Below are 19,106 nucleotides of genomic sequence, written 5' to 3' on the forward strand. Positions count from 1 at the left end.
TTTTGTTTGTGCATTTTTGTTGTTTATGACAGCCTAAGTTACATAAACACAAGGTACTCTGAAGTGTCTCCTCCCTGCATATGCAGAATATACAGGAAAAATATTAATTCCCTTAATTTTAAGTCAGTTAGCTAAATATCTGTAATATTTTTTGTGGTTTTCCAAAGATGCTGTGGCATACTTGGGCAAAGATACAAGATCTGCACTAAGTAAATCTGAGTGCTTATTAGATTAAAAAATAAAAATAAAAAATGAAACAATGATCCTGGGAGAAGGTTCAATCATGAGGTTCCTGAAGTCTTCTGAAAGGAGGAAGGGAATAAAAAGCAGCCCAAAAGTAGTGAAGACCTAAGGACATTCCCAACTTACCGAGACTGGGGTAATCCTTTTTTACTGAGATCAGCCCTTACACGTTCACCAACATGTCTGTAAATTTCCACAAGGCTGTTTATTGCTGCATCTCGAACCTGGATGTGAGACATGAGAGAAATCAATCATCTTTACAATTTAAATTAATAAAATCCCTAATAAGTCCTACATTAGAGAACTAAATTTGTTTTATTTCTCAGCAACAACAGCTGCCACTATACACATCAGCACACAGCTCATGAAGGAGCTTCCAACCCTGCCTTTCACATGTTAACAGTATCAGCAGGTAATTGAATTGAAAAGGCAGCGGAGGTGTAAGATGAAAGGTTTCATGCAAAAGGAGCTTGGCTGCCTTTGCCAAACTCCTCCCATTGTATACAACAGGTATATTTACTGGATGAAAAAGGATAGAGACACAAACAGACCTTATATTAGTGGGATATTATCAAATAAATTGATTTTTAATGCTGTCTTAAGAACTTACATTTCTATGTTGATAACAAAACAGGGAGGAAGGGAGGAGTATTCAATCACCTGAGTCACCATGAATTTTGCATATTTTCAAAACTGATTTGCAAGAAATTGCTGAGCACATCTTTCCTTCCAGCCAACAGAAGAGACATAAATCTGATTAAGTGTCACCTTTCTGTACTTAAACCCTTCCTCCACTAGACACAGCAGGCAGAGAAGGTAAACAAAGTGCTCTGCCTACAGAAACACCAACTGTGCACTTCTGCTTTACAGAAGATGGCCCAGCAGCTACCCTCACACACACCCCAGAACTAGAGATGGAATATTCTGAGACAGAAGGCAGAACTGACTGTGGGTGGGAGTCAGAGGGCAGGCACACATACCCTGCCTCCTGGCCAAAGAAAACCCCAACACCTGACTCACACCCACCCTAACACCTCTCCCCGCTCTCCTGCCCGCTCAGCAGGTCCCTGCCCGCCTCCAAACCGCTCCTGCACTCATGGCAGCCCTCACTCAGCACTGCTGCCCATCAGCCCCATTTGCCACCAGTGCTGCTGGGCACAGCAGGCTGTGGGGACCCTCTGGTGCCCCCAGTTTTGGGTACACAGACCCCAGCCCAGCCTGAGCACTGCAAGGATTGCCCTGTGTGCACAGCTAAGCAGAGGCACAGCTGCAGGACTGTAAATCCCAAGGAGCAAGGCAAGGAGCTCCCACCATCATACTTGGTTTACTCCACCACAGCAATAATAAAGCTTTAGTAATTTTATTTTTGAGGAGCGTTGAAGGAGCTTAAGTATTGTTGGCACACCAGATGCACATTGGGTTAACTCAATCACATCAGCTGAAAACAACAAAAGCACTATTTCTGAAAAGGGCTCTGGTGGAACAGCTTCCACATCCACAACAAAAGAATAAAACTGGACTTGACCGGGATTGTTTCTCCCCTCTGTCCGGGAGAGGGCAGCAGTGCCCGAGCCCAGCGAGTCTGGCAGCGCTCAGCAGCAGCTGCAGGGGAGCGCAGGAGCAGCCCTGCCCAGGGCAGACACTGTTCCACCCAGAGCCGCTGGCACAGCCATTTCTGTCTGACCAGTTCAGGCACAGGCTTTATGGGGATGAGGGACCAGACACAGGAGAAAGGGAAAGAGATCAGCCTGGTTTCCCCCTGCAGCTGGACACAGGACAAGGGGCTGTGGCAGGCACAAGGAAGAGGGAACACAGAGGAAAAATGTCTCAGTGCCCTCACCAGCTTTCCAATTAATTCAACAGCTCACCTATGGCAGCACCAAGGCACCTGTGTGCTTAAGCCATAAACTCAGGATTTCCTTGGAGGGTAACAGCTTGCTTAGTCCCAGCTCAGAACTACAGAGGACCCTAAACATTAAATTTCTTGGAGAAATGGTTTTACCATCCTGCACTGGTACAAGCAGCAAGGGAAGGCTGCGTCACTCAGTCCTTTTCTTAACAAGGGGAGACCCTGACAGCCACAGAAATCTGGCCAACTCCCCAGAGCAAACACAAACCCATTCTCCAGCTGAACACCCTCTCCAGACCTGGATCACAGATGTGTCACCCGGGGTGGCAGAACAACCAACAGCATTATTCAAAAACTGCCAGTCCACATTACACAGCGAGTTTGAACACTACTTCTCCTCCTCCCTCTTCTCACTAACCCCACAGACTTGCATTTAATCCCAAACAAGACAAAAAGCACTAAGGAGAAACAGATTTTATTCCACTTGTATTTTCATTGGGTAGCACTGCTGATTAAAGGTTGTCTTCCCCCCTGTTCAGAAACTGCCTGGACAACTTGTGGCAGTGCACATGGCCAGGCTGTCTGACTGGCCCCATCTGCCCTCCCTGCCCAGACTGGTTTCTCTCTGAAGGTGAGGGGTGCTGCACTGAGCCCACGGGGATCCCTGCAGCCTCCAAGGCACAGGAGTTCCCTTCCCACAGAGGTTTCCCTCTTCTGTTCATCTCATCTGCAGATTCGTGTTGTTCTGCTGAACCCTTGGAGTAACTGATATGCTGGTTTGGATATACTTCAAATTACACCTCTCCAAAACCAGCCAAGGGTTCTGTGTGCACAGCATTGTTCAGAGCTCACCACCAGCAGCACAATTAGCTCATTTACCAACAAGGCAAGCAGCACAACCTTTAGATGTGACTCACAGCAAAAGCTCACCTGGCTGTTTGGATCTCCAAGTAAGTTACATATATGTGGCACTATCTTACTCAGTGTTAAACTCTGAGCTCCAGATCTGGGAATAAAGAACAAAAAGCACCATTATGAATCAGAGCAGGCTCATGTACACAACACAGGTTTGCAGAAGGCTCTGACTTACGCATTGAGTGTTGCAATAAGGCAGAGGCAAATCCCTTCTCTTGTCCGAAAATTCTTGTGTTTGAATCCTCCCAGCATCCTGTCCCACACGTACTGAGGAAGACAGGAAAGAGGAAAATGAGATGGGGTAAGAAACAGATTCTGTCTTCCAGCAGACATACACCACACCACCTCTGGAGCTCAAATACAAGCTTTACACCCATCCAAATAGAACAGGACAAAAAGGAGCAAGATACTTTTAGATCTGACTGACTAATTCTTAGTTTTGTGCTCACTTCACAGTAACTCCCCTCTACCTAAAAAAATGCTCATACTTACAGAAAGCAAGCACCTTCCAAAAACCTGGAAAAATGGCTCTTGACATATACCCATCCCATCCTTGAGAAATCCACTGACATGCTCTTGTGTATCCTATCAGGCAATAGCCTTCCCAAGTAAAGTAAACACCTTATAAAAAGGTCTAGGGAGATGAAGTTATTTCAGACAGAAAAATGGCAGAGGAAACCTTCTGACACAAAAAAGGTTTCCTTTTTTCACACAGCCAGTCATTCATGCTGTGGAGGACTGCTGAACATACCTGAGGGTTAGCAGCTTGTTCCATGATTTTCAGCAGCAAGGTCTGATCCTGCTCCCTCACTGAGTCCTTAGAATCTCCCAGCCTATCAAGTAAACTTGGCAGCACTAAGGAAAGAAAACAGGAACATTCATATGCCTCTGGAAAAAACTGTAACAGTGACAGAGCCCCGCTGCTCTCCCCCCAAAGCCCAATGCAGGCACCAGCCTCACTGCCCTTCAGCAGAGCATGAAAACCACCAAGAGCCTCCCAAGTGCTTTCCTGGGAACAAAGACAGCTCTGAGTCCAGCAGCCAGTGCAGGTGGTGGCAGTGATGGTGACACTCACACAGAGACCCCTCACCTGTGCCAATCTGGGCCTTGAAGCGATCTTGCAAGCGGGACACCAGTGCAGAGATGATGTCAATCCCCAGGAGAACCACCTGCAAGCACAGAACAGGCAATGAACTAATGAACACTGCAATTGCCATTGCTGCTGAGTGCTAAATTCATATGCATAGATGTGCAAGGTACACAAACCGTGTGCATAAACCATTTCAGTATTTGCTGTAACTAGCATTCCTAATTCATTGCAATGATTACAATTATAATTAGAAAATGGTAGGCACTAAGAGCTGCTTAATTATTTACTAGCAAAAATGAAACCAAACACTTTTATGACGTAACTAGAATTCAAAGAAAGACACCTAGTTTGAGAGAAGCTTCATGACAGGCTGCAGATCAGAAAACCTGCTCTGATTTTAACTAAGCTTACTTACTAAAAAAAGGGACATCACATACTGAAAGTACTGTGCAGCCTGTATGTGAAACACTTCACAAAACTCTACAGATCATGATCGTGCTGGTACAAGACACTTCTCCCTAGGTTTTTGGATAAGCACTGGGGTTAATCACCCTGGAAGCATTAGGGACAGCCAGGCTCCTGAGGCGGTGCCACCGGGGCTGTCCCAACACAGCCCAGCTCCCTGTACATACCCACAACTGTACATATATACACAAACAACCAGGGCAGTGGTGGTGGCCCCAAGCCTGCCGGAGCTCAAGGAGTGTTTGGACAAGGCTCTCAGGCACATATGGGAGTGTTGGGGCTGTCCTGTGCAAGAGCCAGGAACTGCAGCTGACGATCCTTGTGAGTCACTTCCAGCTCAGGATATTCTATGATACATACATATATTTGCACTCCCGTGTGTACACGTGCACAGCTGTACTCGTTGTGTACCCGCTGTCCCTCCGGTACCGGGAGCTCGGTTATCCCCGCAGCCGCGCGTTACCGGAGCCGTGCCCTGCTGTGCTGCAGCCGCTCGGCAGGGGGCGCGCTCCGTCGCCGCTGCCGCCGCGCGGTGACCCCGCCCTCTATGCAAATCTGCACCCGTCTGGCGCGGAGCACTCTGGGTAGCGGCGCCGCCGAAGGGCTCGAACCCGGGTCGGAGCCGCCCGGGCGCGCCGGGCCCCGCGCGGTGCGCGCCCCCGAGCCGGGCGTCGGGCAGCGGGCGGGCCGGGGGCGCGCCACCCCTCGCCGGGACCTTGGCGAGGTTCGCGCTCCCCTACGGGCGGCGCGCCCCAGCGGCCGCCAACCGTCCTTATCTGGGGGTTGCGCGGCTGCTCAATGAGCGTATGGCGAGAGCAGCCCTGCTAACGCCTTAAACAACACAGCAGCGCCCGCTCCGTGCGCGGCGCAATTTTTGGAACCTCGCACCGCGGCGTGTGCGCGGCGCGTTCTGAACAACGCTCACCTCGAGCAGAACCGACCGAACACCCCGCGGGGCTGTGCGGGACCCGCGTGGGGCTGCGACCTCCGGGCACCGCTCCCGCCTCCCGGCACCGCCCCCACTGTCCCTTCCCCCTCCCTGCCCAGCGCGGCTCCAGCGGAGCCCGTGCAGGGCACACCCGGCGCTGCTCTGCACTGAACCCCGTGCGCTACTTGCGCACCAGCGGCCACCCCACAGCCCTCAGCCTGTCACATGGATCCGCTCCAAATTCGGCTCCGGAACACCCAGGCAACCACGCGTGGTGTGGCAGGGGAAACAGCCTACTACTACATGCCAAGTATCCTGTGAAAAAAACCTTCCTAAATACCAGCCCCTGGATCCTAACTTGTCACAACAATACAACTTCACCTTCTCCAAAGAGCGCCTGCAGTCTTCTCCCCTCACAGTAACAGACCCTTCAAGACTGCCAATTTTTAATTCAACAATATTTATTCATACACCAAAGGAGCTTTTTCCTCGTGCTTTTGTTTAGCTGTGTGTCGTTTTCACATTCATCTCGCCCACTGGATTTAATCTCCCATTGCCAAATGCTCAGCCAGCTGCCCTAAGGGCTATCGCTGCCCGTGTCTGCCGGCTCAGGGCAGCCTCACCCGCCTGGGGCCCGGCAGCAGAGCCCAGCAAGGGGGTGGGCTCCAGAGCCGCATCAGTGCGGAGATGCTTTTAGGGAAAGTCAATGGCACTCTGAGTGCCAGTCACCATTCACAGCTGCCTCATCAGAGCCCCATCACGGCAGCATCCTGCACAGAGATAAGTGCGCTGCCTGCAATTACAGAGATGTGCCCCAGGGATAAATTCGATCCCGGGAGAGGAAGGAATCCATCTCTTCTTCAAACTGCCCGAAAGCCAGGAAGAGTGAGGGGAACTCATCACTCAAACATGAAAGGAAACACATGCACAGTGCAAATATACCCTGCAGTTCACCCCCAGGAGAAGGCCAGGAGGATAAGCTAAGCCATGCACGATTTTTGCTGTTGTCCTTATAAATTAGCACAATTATTACAGTGGTGCCTGGACAGCTATTGAGGAAACAGCAACTGGGGTGAGCAAATGTTACTCCCAACTATGCTGGATTCATTTATCAACCCCAATGTGACACCTGCCTCAGAAGGTCAGAGGCAGAAAGCAGAAATCATGTATGGATTGACAGAGTCAACAGATCCGCTACAGACAGATAACAGACAACCCAGGGCACGGCTGGCAAATGAACAAAGAATTAATTGAATTCCAGCCCTGGCTGCATTGCACTGAGTGCACTGAAGAGCCCACCCGTTCACTGCTGGAACAGTTACTGAGGCTCTGCCTGAATTAACACACACCAGGGGCCAGGAGGAAGCTCGGGAGCAGCGATGGGAGCAGCGATGGGCCTGGCAGCAGCCATCCCACTGCCTGATCCCGATGGAGGCCTCTCCCCAGGGCAGCGATGGGCCTGGCAGCAGCCATCCCACTGCCTGATCCCGATGCCGGCCTCTCCCCAAGGCAGCGATGGGCCTGGCAGCAGCCATCCCACTGCCTGATCCCGATGGAGGCCTCTCCCCAGGGCAGCGATGGGCCTGGCAGCAGCCATCCCACTGCCTGATCCCGATGGAGGCCTCTCCCCAAGGCAGCGATGGGCCTGGCAGCAGCCATCCCACTGCCTGATCCCGATGGAGGCCTCTCCCCAGGGCAGCCAGCTGGCGGGCACAGCCCCACACCAAGGCACAGGAAGGGCAGCTCTCCATCCGAAATTCCAGATAATGCTGCAATGCTGATAACTACAGAGCTATTCCAGGCCTTGACATCCACCCAGATCTTTCAGCCTCCTATTTACACGGGCCCCCAAAAGAGCGAGCACAGAACCAGAGAGTGACAGCCCTCAGCCTGAGGGTCTGCTTCTGCTCATTTGACTCCTGAGGTTCCCCAAGACAGGCAATAAAGCAAGTTGTGCCACCCAGTATTCAGCTCATTTGGCATCTGCTGCTGCTTTGCCTTGTCTCAGCGTACTTTCTGTAGGTGCCAAGGGCTGTCAGCAAACCCTTCTCCTGTCTCTCTCCAAATGCCAGGTCATCTCCCCCAGTAAAGAAGTCTCTTGTTAGTTCCCAGGATGCAACACAGCCTTTCCCAATAGAGACAGTCCTTTTTTTCAGAGGTCAACAAAAACAACTCAAAGCATCTGTCCTTTAATATCTGGCTGGTGTTGAAAGACTTGCAGGCAGCTCCCCATATCAGAGAGCAGAGAGTCCATCATCATTGCTCCACAGTACATGGTCACCAAGCATGGCAGACAAATCCATCCAGTTTAAAACAAGATACACCTAAACACACTCCCAGAAAAGGATAAAGAAGCTTCACAATCTAGCAACATCTGACTAAGCAGAAAGAAACCAGAGTGAATCAGCTCCAGGCCACCCCAATGGCCTGGACAAACTCAGAGGAGGGGAAAGAGACAAGCCCTTCCTTCCACTCACCACACCACGCCACAGCAGGGATGTGGTGGTGCCTGCAGGAACCTTCATCCCCCTCTCTGCAGGGAAGCAGCAGTGGGGTGGGCAGTACATCCCCACAAAGTCACTGCACTCTGCCAGCCTCCTGCTGAACCTTCCACGCCTGGCAGCTTGGGACTAAACGGGAATGCTGGAGAGAGCTTCTGCAGCAGCTGTGCCACCAGCTTGCTTCATGCTGCTCCAACATGCTGATTGTCACCACTGGTGACACAGCTCAGCTATATATCACTTTGAACTCTGAGAGGTTCTCTTTGGAGAAGGGATGGGAAAAGGAAGACAAGACTTCTAAATCTCAATATGAAGAAAAAAACCCAGAATTTGAAGAGTATTCAACCAGGTTTATTTTTTTAAGAGTTGCTTAGCTAATCTTCTAGATTCATCAGCAAAAACATGGAGAAGCGCTTGCACACTTTGAGTAAATTTAATATACTTTTGAAAAAAGTGTAACACTTCAGATTACACACTGAAAAGTCCAAGGCAAGCAGGCAAGCATAGATGGCTCACATCACTGCTGGTGTGATCAGTCAGAGAGGGAGCAGTTCTAATTCCTTGTGACATGAAACATCCATCACAAATGAACTGGGCACTCAGGACCAAGCTGAAGTTAGATGATATTGGCAAATTTAGTTTTGAAGCCAGGTATTTTGGGTCAGCACAGCAGTAACCAAAGTCCTGTCAGAGAAACCTGGAATCAGCTTCTGAAATGCTGTATCCCATCTGCACACAACTATAACCACATCTACCCTGGAATAGTCCATCTCCTTCTGCCATTCCAAGAATTCTCATTCATTTTCCAAGGCAGCACCACATCTGCACTGGAAGCATGAGCCTCTCTCCCCAGCCCAACAATCCTCACACAGACACAGATGCTAAGTTTTTTTGTACAACACAATTTGCAAAACCAACACCAGCAAAGAAAAAGGTAGCAAGAGTAGCACAACTGATTTTACTGTCATGACTGCAAGCTATGCTCGAAGAGCTGAATGAGGCAAAACTTTGAATATATATTCTTGAGTTCTTTCTCTAGATTGATGAGATACCATCCATTCTGTCACAGACACCACCTTGAAAATCCTCAAATTCCCTGATGGAATTAGGTGAACCGAAACACCCAACGAAACCACCAGCACTTGTAAAATAAGCAAAAAAATGGTTATTGAAAGTTGTTCTTCATTTACAAGCCTCGTAACAGATGAGCAACTCAGTAAATATGCATAGTTCTACAGTGAAATAAATTCCAGGAGAACAAAGGTCATTTAAATATTGGGAGACATTAAGAAAAGGTTGTCAGAAATTATCTCCACAGAGATGTATTTTTACCACTACTGTTAGGACACAAGGGCACCTTTCATGTGCAAAAGCAAAAAATTCCAGTAACTATCTTCTGGATTCAGTAAAAAAAGCCAACAAAGTGCCTCAGTTGTCTCTTGATCTAAAAGCTAAAGATTTGGTAGAACACATGAGAAATTCAAAACAATTTAAAGAAAATGCACTGCAGAGCAAAAAGTTATCATTACAAAAATTCCACAGAGTGATGCTTAAAAGAACATGGTCACCCTGAAATGCAGACATCTGCTTCCAGAAGAGCTGACAAGTATGCCCCAGGTGACAGGGCTGGCTGGACCAAGTCAGCCCTCAATCACAGTGCTCCCCTACCTGCCTCTGCTCAAGGGAACTGAAGGGGGAGTTCCAAAGAACAAATTCACCCTGTTTTGCAAAGATTCTCAACTTGTGGTTGTGTATGATGAGAAGAGGAGCAGCCACTGGGCTTTCTCCACAGGACATGGAGGGAAGCACAAGTTGCAGAGTCACTGTGTGGTAGAAAAGCAGGAGGCTTTTCTACCCTGAGCAAGGTCAGAGCTCCAGACAGCACAGCAGGTAAATCACCACTGACACAAAATACAGTCTGCTAAGTCTCCAGAGAAGCAGAACTCATGGTAATACAACAGGAGACTTTGCAGTTGAAAGCAGAGTTACAACTTACTTCACACTGTCACATCTCAATTACCCCAAACACTGCTGGGAAAACAGCAGCAGCACCATTGTTTCAGGAAGGTGGTCCTGCTTATGCAGCACCTTACCTATGGATACTCAATGCTTAGTGTCTTCACATGAATTGATATCAGAACAAAACACCTGCACTACCAACTGCTATTACCTTTGGTTCCTCACCACACAACAGCTAAATATCTTAGTCAAAACACTGCCACTATTCCATACATTTCCACTGCCCTCAGCTGAGCATTTACACTTAGAGCCAGGCCCTCAGCCAGGAAAGAAAAATTAATATAACTCTGTGAGCACTGATGAGATCTTGCCCTGGGATCAGCACCACTTCCCTGTAGCTTTGGTAACCAGTTGCATCTCAGAGTTCAAGGCATAATGAAGCCTCATACAATGAGGCTTCATTGTATGAAGCATTCCTTTTGCTACAGAAAAGCAAAAAGAAAACGGCAAGGACAATAACAAGGCCATTGCATTGCCCTGTTTAGTTTTTTGTAGGAAAAGGGAAAGCCTTTATTATGGCAACTAATCAATTGCCAGCACAGCAATGTGCCTTATTAGCAGAGCAGGCTGCTTTACCTAATAACACTGCCTTCCCCTCCATTAGCAGCAAAAGGCTGCTACAGTGCACAGAGCAAGGGAGAATTCACACTGGGAATCTGCCTACAGGCAGAGCCATATTAGCTGGAGCACCTCAAAAGCTCCGAGCACAGAAGCACTGACCCCAACTCCATCTCTAACACTACAAGAATAGAAAGGGTCAACACATTTTAAAACTGGAACAGAAGTGTTTCTGAGGGTTTAGACAGCATCTGGAAAAAAACAAGGCAAGCACACAACCTAGCAGATAATCACTGACAATCTTCTGCTCCCTTAGGACTCACAAAGTCCAGTAACAACTGTGAGGACGTTCAAATATCCAGATACTCCCCTTAATCACTAGTTCCCAAGCTTCTGAACATCTGCACTTGCAGATTACACCATTCAACACCAGCTTTTATGATGCAATGATGACAGGATGCATGGCCAGCCTCATGAGGAGGGCACCAACGAGGTGCAGACACAGCAAAGTCCCAGCAGCTGTTGGCAATGTGAAAAAAGTGGGGATCAGTCAGGGAGGCAGAGCGGCCCCAGTGGTGAGGAGCAGGCAGCAGCCAAATTGAGTGGGAAACTTACAAGATGATGACAGCTTTTGCTAGGTCGTGGCTAATGAAGCTTTGTTCTTGCCTTGTTTGGGAAGAAAGGAACACATGCAATTAAAAATGCAATAGCATTTTCAGTAGCCCCAGTCTTTGTAACACTCTGGAAACACCCAAAGACCTCGAGCTTTCACAGCACCTCCCACCCTGCACAGACAGACTGCCTGCTCAGCACGTACCACACAGTCCTACGCCTTTGGAAAGCATCTCCAGACACAATCAGCAACAGCTTAATGTACAACAGTGAAGAACTCCATTCAGAAAAGAAGAAAGGTTCCAGATGCCTTTGTCAGCCACAGAAAGATACAATAGCCCAGGAAAGTGAAGAGATGGGTGCTAGGAAGAGAAAAGGGTGAGAGGTGGGAAGAAGGAATTCCACAGAGGAAGGCACCACTTCAGCCAGAATCCTGCTCATACTCTTTCTGACCCATGCAGGAGAAAGGCCAGAGGATGACCCTTAAAGGCACAGGTTAAAACACTTCCTAGTCTCACCAACACCAGTGAGGGGTGCAGCTGAGCTACATCTAACCCAGCACCTACAGCAGCCACAGGACCTAGCACAGCCCATACAGAGATGCTTCCCACTGTTCTATAACGTCAGTGAAGACTGAGAGCTGTTGCCTGAACTGTTGACTACATCAGTCTCTTCTTTTGCCATTCCCTCTTACTCCCTCTCCAAGCTATTCTTAATTACTATTTCTCAATTCATGTCAAACAACTTTAAGGGAAAGCTTTCAGAGCTTACCATCAGTGCTATACTCCAGCTAAAACCAGGACCCAGCAGAAACAGTGTCACAAGAACACAGAAGGGGACAGCTCCTGCTCCCCTGAGTGTGCCTGTGCAGGTGGAACCAGACCTCACAGCAGCAGGTATGCACCAGTGCCTGTCTGCAGGCTGGGCAGCTGTCAGCATGCCCTCTGCTTGAGCTGCTGTGTGATCCTGCAAGGGACAGGGACGTTTGAGTGAAGTGACACCAGTGGCCCAGCCTAGCACTCTGCACACCTTACACAGCTTTTGGCTCAGCAGCTTCAACCACTGTAGCCCGTGCACACCTCTTGCAGCTAACCATGTCTTACATCCAGACTTGATCAAGTCCAGCATAATTTTTAATATCATTTAACTTTTGGCAATTAGATCTCTTTCAAGACTTTGATCTATCTGGTCTAGGAAACCAACGAAAAAATATTCTGTCCCTGCCCATTTAAAAGTTAATTCTAGCTTAGAGAGTAATGCTTTCCACATGCTTCAGAACCAAATCCCACATGTCACTTAACACAAAGGAAATAGAAATTATTTAATGTTGATCTCCTCAAGTCCTTTTGCCGTGTGTGTCTTTCCTTTTGCCTTTTTGGCTGTCATCACTGAGATCTGGAGCAACAGCTGATGCATCACTGTGAGCTCTCACAAGAGAATAAAACATCTGTTTTCCTCCCTCAGACTGAAAACAGATGCCTTTTTAGTTGTGTCCAACAGATACTCAATTATGTGACAGCATAGTGAGGCACAATGCATCTAAATCAGGGCACACCCTCGGGCCACATGGGTGCCTGGCATGTGCTCAGGAATCCAAAAAGGCTCTGCAATCTCATGTAGGCTACCTATGCACAAGTATCCTGGGTCTGGGACACCTGCACACATCAAGGGGAGTTTTCTTGCCATGGGAATATCTGCAGAACTGCTCAGGAGCAAACACCACATGCACCAAGTGCTGTGCAGTCTCCCTGTGGCTCTGCTGTGTACTTGGGGCTTCTCTAATAAGCTGCCTGGAAAACCCAATTCCATACAAAAACCACTCCTTTTCAACCAACTCACCTGACATTCCAGATTTGAAAGAGGTGACAGTAGTCACCATGGGACAACTCTTCAACAAAACCTGCCAGAAGAGAGTTTTCTGGCTACTGTAGTCACAGCATAACTCACTGCTATGAAAAACTCCTGCAAAGACACCTGGGGAAGCCCAGGCACAGCAGAGCAGGGTGACAGCCTGGCAATCATTGGTTCAAGACTCAGCCTGGGACACATGGATGGGCTGACACTGCTATGACAGCTCAGGCAGTGCCTGTTCCATGTCTGTTTCTGTGGCTGAAGCAATCCAGTCTCCAGACCTGTTCAACTGCAAGCATTTTACAGAGAAAAAAACCAACCAAATCCCAAAGAAACAAACAACCAAACCCCCACTCACCAACAAATCAAAAACAGGAAAAAAAACCAAACCCAAACATCCTCAGCCAAACCAAAACAAACAAACAAAAAAAAAAATCAACCACAAACAAGGGAAGAGCAGGGAATTCTGCATCCTGCACTGCTTGAGGGAGCCAGCATTTTGCTAAGGGAAAAGAACAAGCCATCTGAGCAGCTGACAGCACAAGTGGAAAACCAATTGGAAAATTATAGGGACAAACCACATACATTCTGGCTTCTATATCCAGCTCTAGAAACACATTTAAACAAGTCAGGCAAATAGCTCCTATCAATGCTCTAGTGCCACAGCTACACAAACAAGCATCCATCATGTTAAGAGGTTTCCACGAATTCTTGTGGATTAATACAAGTAAAGTATTAATTAAGTGTTCAACTAAATCATTAGTTCTTGGATTAATTATCTTAAACAGAACTCTTTAGACCTGAAACAGATCAGAGGAACAGAAGCTGTAAGTGTAACAGAAGAAGCCACTCCGGGTTCAGCACAGGTACACAAGAGCTGACACCCCGGGAGAGCTCAGACCAAGCAGGTACCTCTGGACAGGCTCTACTCACCTTCCACAATGCTTTCACTACATTTTTCTCTCCTTCACAACTATTGTTATTTTCAACATAATAATGGCTAAGCTGAAGCAAGTGTTTAAATAACTTTTCTTTTGTAATTTTACAAGACTGATGCCTTGTTTTGTAATTCTGTTATTTTCTCAGAGGTTTGTTCTCACTGGACACTTGCTGACAAGATCAGCTTGCTTTCTGCTGAACAGGTTGGAAGCTCTGTAAGCCTTCCTGCTCCTGTAACTCCAGAAGTGGTTTGTTTCCTTTGAGATACCTCTTCCAAACTGAAGTATCCCATTATTATTTTTTGTTTTAAATAAAGCAGCAAAACTTGCACACAGATGGGAAAGCATGGTCACTTTTAGAACTCCAAAACTTGATGTCTTGTGAATTCTGAAACAAGACACACCACAGAATGCTGGATGTGATAGTGTGCCATTGTTAACCTGACATGAAAAGGATGCCAGACTGCTTCCTCCCATCCCAGTCAGCCTTACTGCATATTCCAAACTGAGTAAAATGAAACAGTAACTCTTTACTTTTAGCAAAAGAAGGGGCCTCATCAATAAATTCAGCTGAGTATTTGTTTCTGAAGGCCAATTAGTTCAACACCATCTCACCTCTGCTGCTCAAATTAAATCAGTCAGGCCACTTTTCTAGAGAAGGTGTTCTGTTGTACTTGATTCTTAACACAGAGGTCTTCAGCTGAAACTGACTTCTACTGTTCATTAAAACCTGAACACTTTTCTGTATTCTAGTTAGAAGCAGCCCTGTCAATCCAAAACCAGGCTTAATGAGCTGCCACGACGCCACCTGTAAGACCCTGCTGACAGACTGTGAAACAGAAAAACTAATTTTATTTTCTTAATCCTTCTCCATGTACAGTAGTGTAAGCCAGGCAACATTTTATAGCCCCCAAAGACTCCAGCTACATGATCTGACCCACGATAATCTTGGACTTCAGGGGTGTTTCACACAGCTAATAAAGGATCTGCAACACGGATAAGGGAGCAAGATACACACACACTTCTAGTTCAAATACTGCCAGTCATACCAGGAATTGAGTTATTCTTTTCAGCAAAGAAAAAGGCATTTTGGTTCATTTATCTAGGAGGTTTTAACTTGACATCATCTGATAAAAGTAAAAACTTCAAAGTCACGCAGCGATAGGCTTCAATTACTGTTTCTCTATCAGTCTGTCAGTGGCAGAGTGATTCAGGAAGGAGGAGGGAATGCTGCTGGCAAGTCTCCTGCAGTCTAAGGCACAGAAGCTATTTCAGCTGAATTGGAGATTGAGTTTCACAGATAGTAACTATGTCAGGCTAGAAAACATAATTTAGAGGATTTAAAATATGACAATGCCCAAGGATAACACAGAAACATAATATGCTTTTCAGATAACACTGCTTGTAGTACAGGTTAGAGATCAAGTGGCTGCTTTTCTTAAGAACAGACGTTGTAAGAGAAGTCAAGCAGATAAGTTACTAAGTCTTCCACAAAATCAACACCACAAACTGACTCAGAAGCAGATGCAGCTACAGTTATGCCTCTTCTTGCCCTTCATCCTTTTCCTCCTGTAGGTTAATAGCACTTTCCTGCACCACAGCAAGACAGGAGATACAAGGTAGTGTTTTTCATTAGTTTTCATATCCTCATCTAGAACTACAGAGCATTATTACTACCATAAACTTGTCACATTGAGGTCTAGCAGTACTGTGTGTTGGAAAGAGGTATTGTATTATTTGGCTTCTTCATATACATCTGCCTGCAGTGTTGGGACTGTGCCAGCATGCAGCCCAGTAACAAATGTAGTTCAGTCCAAGATCTATAGATGCAGGAAAAAAATATCCATGCAGACCTACTCATACACTCACATCACCATTTAAAGAGATTTCTCCTCCATCTTTCAAAGGACTGGGAATTTGAGTGTGCACATACACATTCTGTTCCTTGTCTCCCAATTCATACATCAAAGAAGATGCCACAACCACAAAGCAACACAGAAACAAAGTACAGATTCTTTATTAACTCTTTCTTTATAAAAAATTCTTCAAGAGGTACGCAGGTCCTGCAGTGGTTGCTGCTGTATCTTGACATTTTCATCAACCAAAAGTAAGGAATTTGGATTAGCTGCTACAGGCCAGATTCTGACCCATCACACTAGCACAAAACCAGAATCTTGAGCCAGCTGTCTGCATTCACATTCTCTCTGTCCAGAAACAGGACAGGGAAATCAACTGTCACTGCAAATTTCTCTCCTTTTGATGACTTAATTCAGAGTCACCTAAATTCTACTAGGTAGAGAAAAAAAAATCCAGAAACAGATTTTTAGCTACTAAGCTACTTCAACATACTACAGAGACCACACGTTCTTTAAAGAGTTGCCCAATTATATGCTGACCTTACATGGGCTTTGATGGTTTCTTTAAGTGACTCATTAAATAATCCAAGATAGTGAAAACTTTATTTTGCAAGAGAGGTTAATGCAATTACATTATTTTCCATAAAATTCTTCTTGATCACTAGATAATTAGGACTAGGAGTCAAGATACAGCAGCATTAACATCTCCCTTTTACCACTTCTCTCCAGCAAGAAATACAGGGTCCCAGGAAAACCACCCAGGGAAAGCAATCCCAAATGCCTCCTTAGGAGGATTTGAGAAGACATGTAACACCAATCAACACCAGCACTGGTTTTATTGTTTTCATCTGTACAAAGCAGCATGCAGGCAAACAGCACCCTTCTCTGAAAGAACTTGAGGAAATTCTCTGACTTTACAGAAAGGAACTGGGTGCTCCCAGGTGACTCTGAGCACCACAAAACAGAGCTGCTGTAGCAGAGGTAGGCTGGGTCTCCCAAGTGTGCCCCCTGAAGCCTTTGGTCAGGGTCTGTTCCCGCACACAGGTGATGTGGGGCTGCCCACAGGTGCCCCACAGCCACCCTGAGCCAAGAGGCAGCCCAGCACAGCCAGCTCAGCAGGGAGCTGACACACACCGCTCTCTGTCCTCACCAGGGACACAAGAGCAGCACGAGTCAAACCAGTTTTCTGCTCCCATAATAGCAGCTCAAGAACTTCTTCTGAGGCAAGTCTAAGAGCCATTGCTGGCTTCTTGCAGGCCCTCACTACAGCAGGACACTGCAGTGCAGCCACAGTGCCTGTGAAAGGCACATTCCTCAGGCTGCAGAGCTAACCAGGAACACCAAAAGCAGAGCTCCACCAAGGAATGGAGAGGAAAGACTGTGAGCCTTAAACAGACAGTCACAAACCAAGGCACCATTAACACCACCCATCACTCCTGCCATGTACATCAGATGGCTGTAAGACACTCCATAAGCACAGTGACCACCAAGGGAAGCTACAGCCCAGCTGTACTTGTACAGGACATTTCTGCTGCAGCCTCCAAGACTGATTTGATTCTCTCTGCTGTTGCTTTTCAGGCTGTACATGCAAGTTCATCCAGAGGAGACTGATTTGAACCCTCTGTCTCCAAGGGCAAAATCTTCCATGCACAAAGGATGGACTATCTCTTCTACAGGTTCCCTTCCCAGAAATGCCCTTAATTCATATCATCACATTCTTGATCACAGCTGAAGTTCCCAGAGTGACATATCAACACTGTGACCCACCTGTCTGCCACAGCAGGAAAGCCTCACAACAGTGTCTCCTTGGTATGACTGTAGCTGCACTCCCCCCATCTGCCAGCGTGCTCTTTTCCCTGCCACATGCTGTGCCTTTCTAGAGATTACCAAAACTATCTCTGCCCACAACAATTCCTTTAAAGCTTTATCCCACATCTCCCCCCAGCTCTTTGTTAATGACACTGCTACAGACCTGGAGCTGGAGCCAGAGCAGCTACCACAATATGGCTAAAGATTCCTTTAGATCTTCATTAAATAATGAAGATGTTACACCTCCAAAGGCACATGACCCCTCAATGAAAAGGAGGCATAAACAAGGCCTTTGCACTACCTACAGGCAGAGAAGTTCTGTTCTTTACCCTTCAATTTTTTGGCACCTTTCTGGGATGAAGAGTCGTGTGCCCTCCCTCAGTATCCCACCAGATCCAGCAGCACAAAGCTCTGCCAACACACTGCAGAACAAGGCACAAACCACCAGCCTCATTTGGCACACATCAGCAATTGTACTGAAAATCACACTGAACAGATTTTGCTAGCATGGACTTGAACAAAGGTGGTGATCATCTTTTCCCATATCCTCCAGGAAAAGGATAAAGAGAAATCCTCTTAGATTAGCTAGAAAGAAAATTAAACATGCAGAGCAGAGGGGCACTGGAGCAGACTGATTGGGGAGAATGTGAAATCTTCAAAGGATGTATTTTAAGCATAGGTTGGATAAATATCTGACAGAAGACATCCGGGTATATTCATTTGTCTTCTGTGAACAATAAACTGGATTTGACTGTTTCCTGAAGTCCCTGGTATTACAATACCTACAAAGCCTCAAAATTTCCTCCCTTGCCATTAGAAACACATTAACAGCAATGTAAGTTATTAGTTAGTAAGCATCCTTTATGAACAATAAAAGGCAGAGTGATAGACTCTTATTAGCAATCCTCTGTAGGAATACACTACACTGGCTAATAAAAGCTACTCCCCAGGGTAAGGTTGACACCCTGGTTAACAGAACTCTGCAATACTGGCTTAAATCAAGATTAATGTACAGTCATGAAGTATATAAAGACTACGCTGAACCTTAGGCTCCCTCTCCTAGGTCTGAAACTCAAACCATACCCATCCTTTCTTCCCCTGCAGGATCCTTAACAAATTCTACCCCAATGATGCCAACTTAAACATACACACACAAATACAATTTTCTTCTTGACAAAACTTACTTTGAGTCAAGCTTTGAGAAATATGGAACATGTACATCACAAGATTTCTTGGAATAATGTATTAGAGAAGGGCTCACTCAGAGAACATGAAAAGCTTTCTCCTCACTGCAAGATGCAAGGAGACATTTGGATTCTATCATGCTAAGCTGCTCCAAGACTCAGTAAAACTCCTCATATTTGTGACATTCATTATCCAACAGCAATCAATACATCTTAACAAACTTTTGGCTCTTCAGAACAACTCTCTAACCACCTCTACACCTAACTTCACAAAACACACATGCTGGA

The 19,106-nt window shown here is 46.7% G+C and overlaps 1 protein-coding gene and 1 non-coding gene across 2 annotated transcripts in view; one reads left to right on the top strand and one right to left on the bottom strand.

Moving 5' to 3' along the window:
• CLASP1 (cytoplasmic linker associated protein 1) overlaps positions 1-19,106 on the bottom strand; it is a 170,694-nt gene that overhangs the window by 121,549 nt on the left and 30,039 nt on the right. Inside the window, exons 3-7 of the mRNA XM_064718115.1 lie at positions 4,098-4,176; positions 3,759-3,862; positions 3,183-3,274; positions 3,023-3,098; positions 370-467 (exon numbers count right to left, since the gene is read on the bottom strand). Of these exons, the coding sequence (XP_064574185.1) occupies positions 370-467; positions 3,023-3,098; positions 3,183-3,274; positions 3,759-3,862; positions 4,098-4,176 (449 nt within the window). The remainder of the gene's footprint in view (positions 1-369; positions 468-3,022; positions 3,099-3,182; positions 3,275-3,758; positions 3,863-4,097; positions 4,177-19,106) is intronic.
• On the top strand, positions 5,328-5,444 carry LOC135450723 (U4atac minor spliceosomal RNA). Its single transcript, XR_010441141.1, has one exon. It is a non-coding gene; the product is annotated as a U4atac minor spliceosomal RNA (small nuclear RNA).

The sequence above is a fragment of the Zonotrichia leucophrys genome, chromosome 7, assembly GCF_028769735.1.
Source record: "Zonotrichia leucophrys gambelii isolate GWCS_2022_RI chromosome 7, RI_Zleu_2.0, whole genome shotgun sequence".
Lineage (NCBI taxonomy): Eukaryota > Metazoa > Chordata > Aves > Passeriformes > Passerellidae > Zonotrichia > Zonotrichia leucophrys.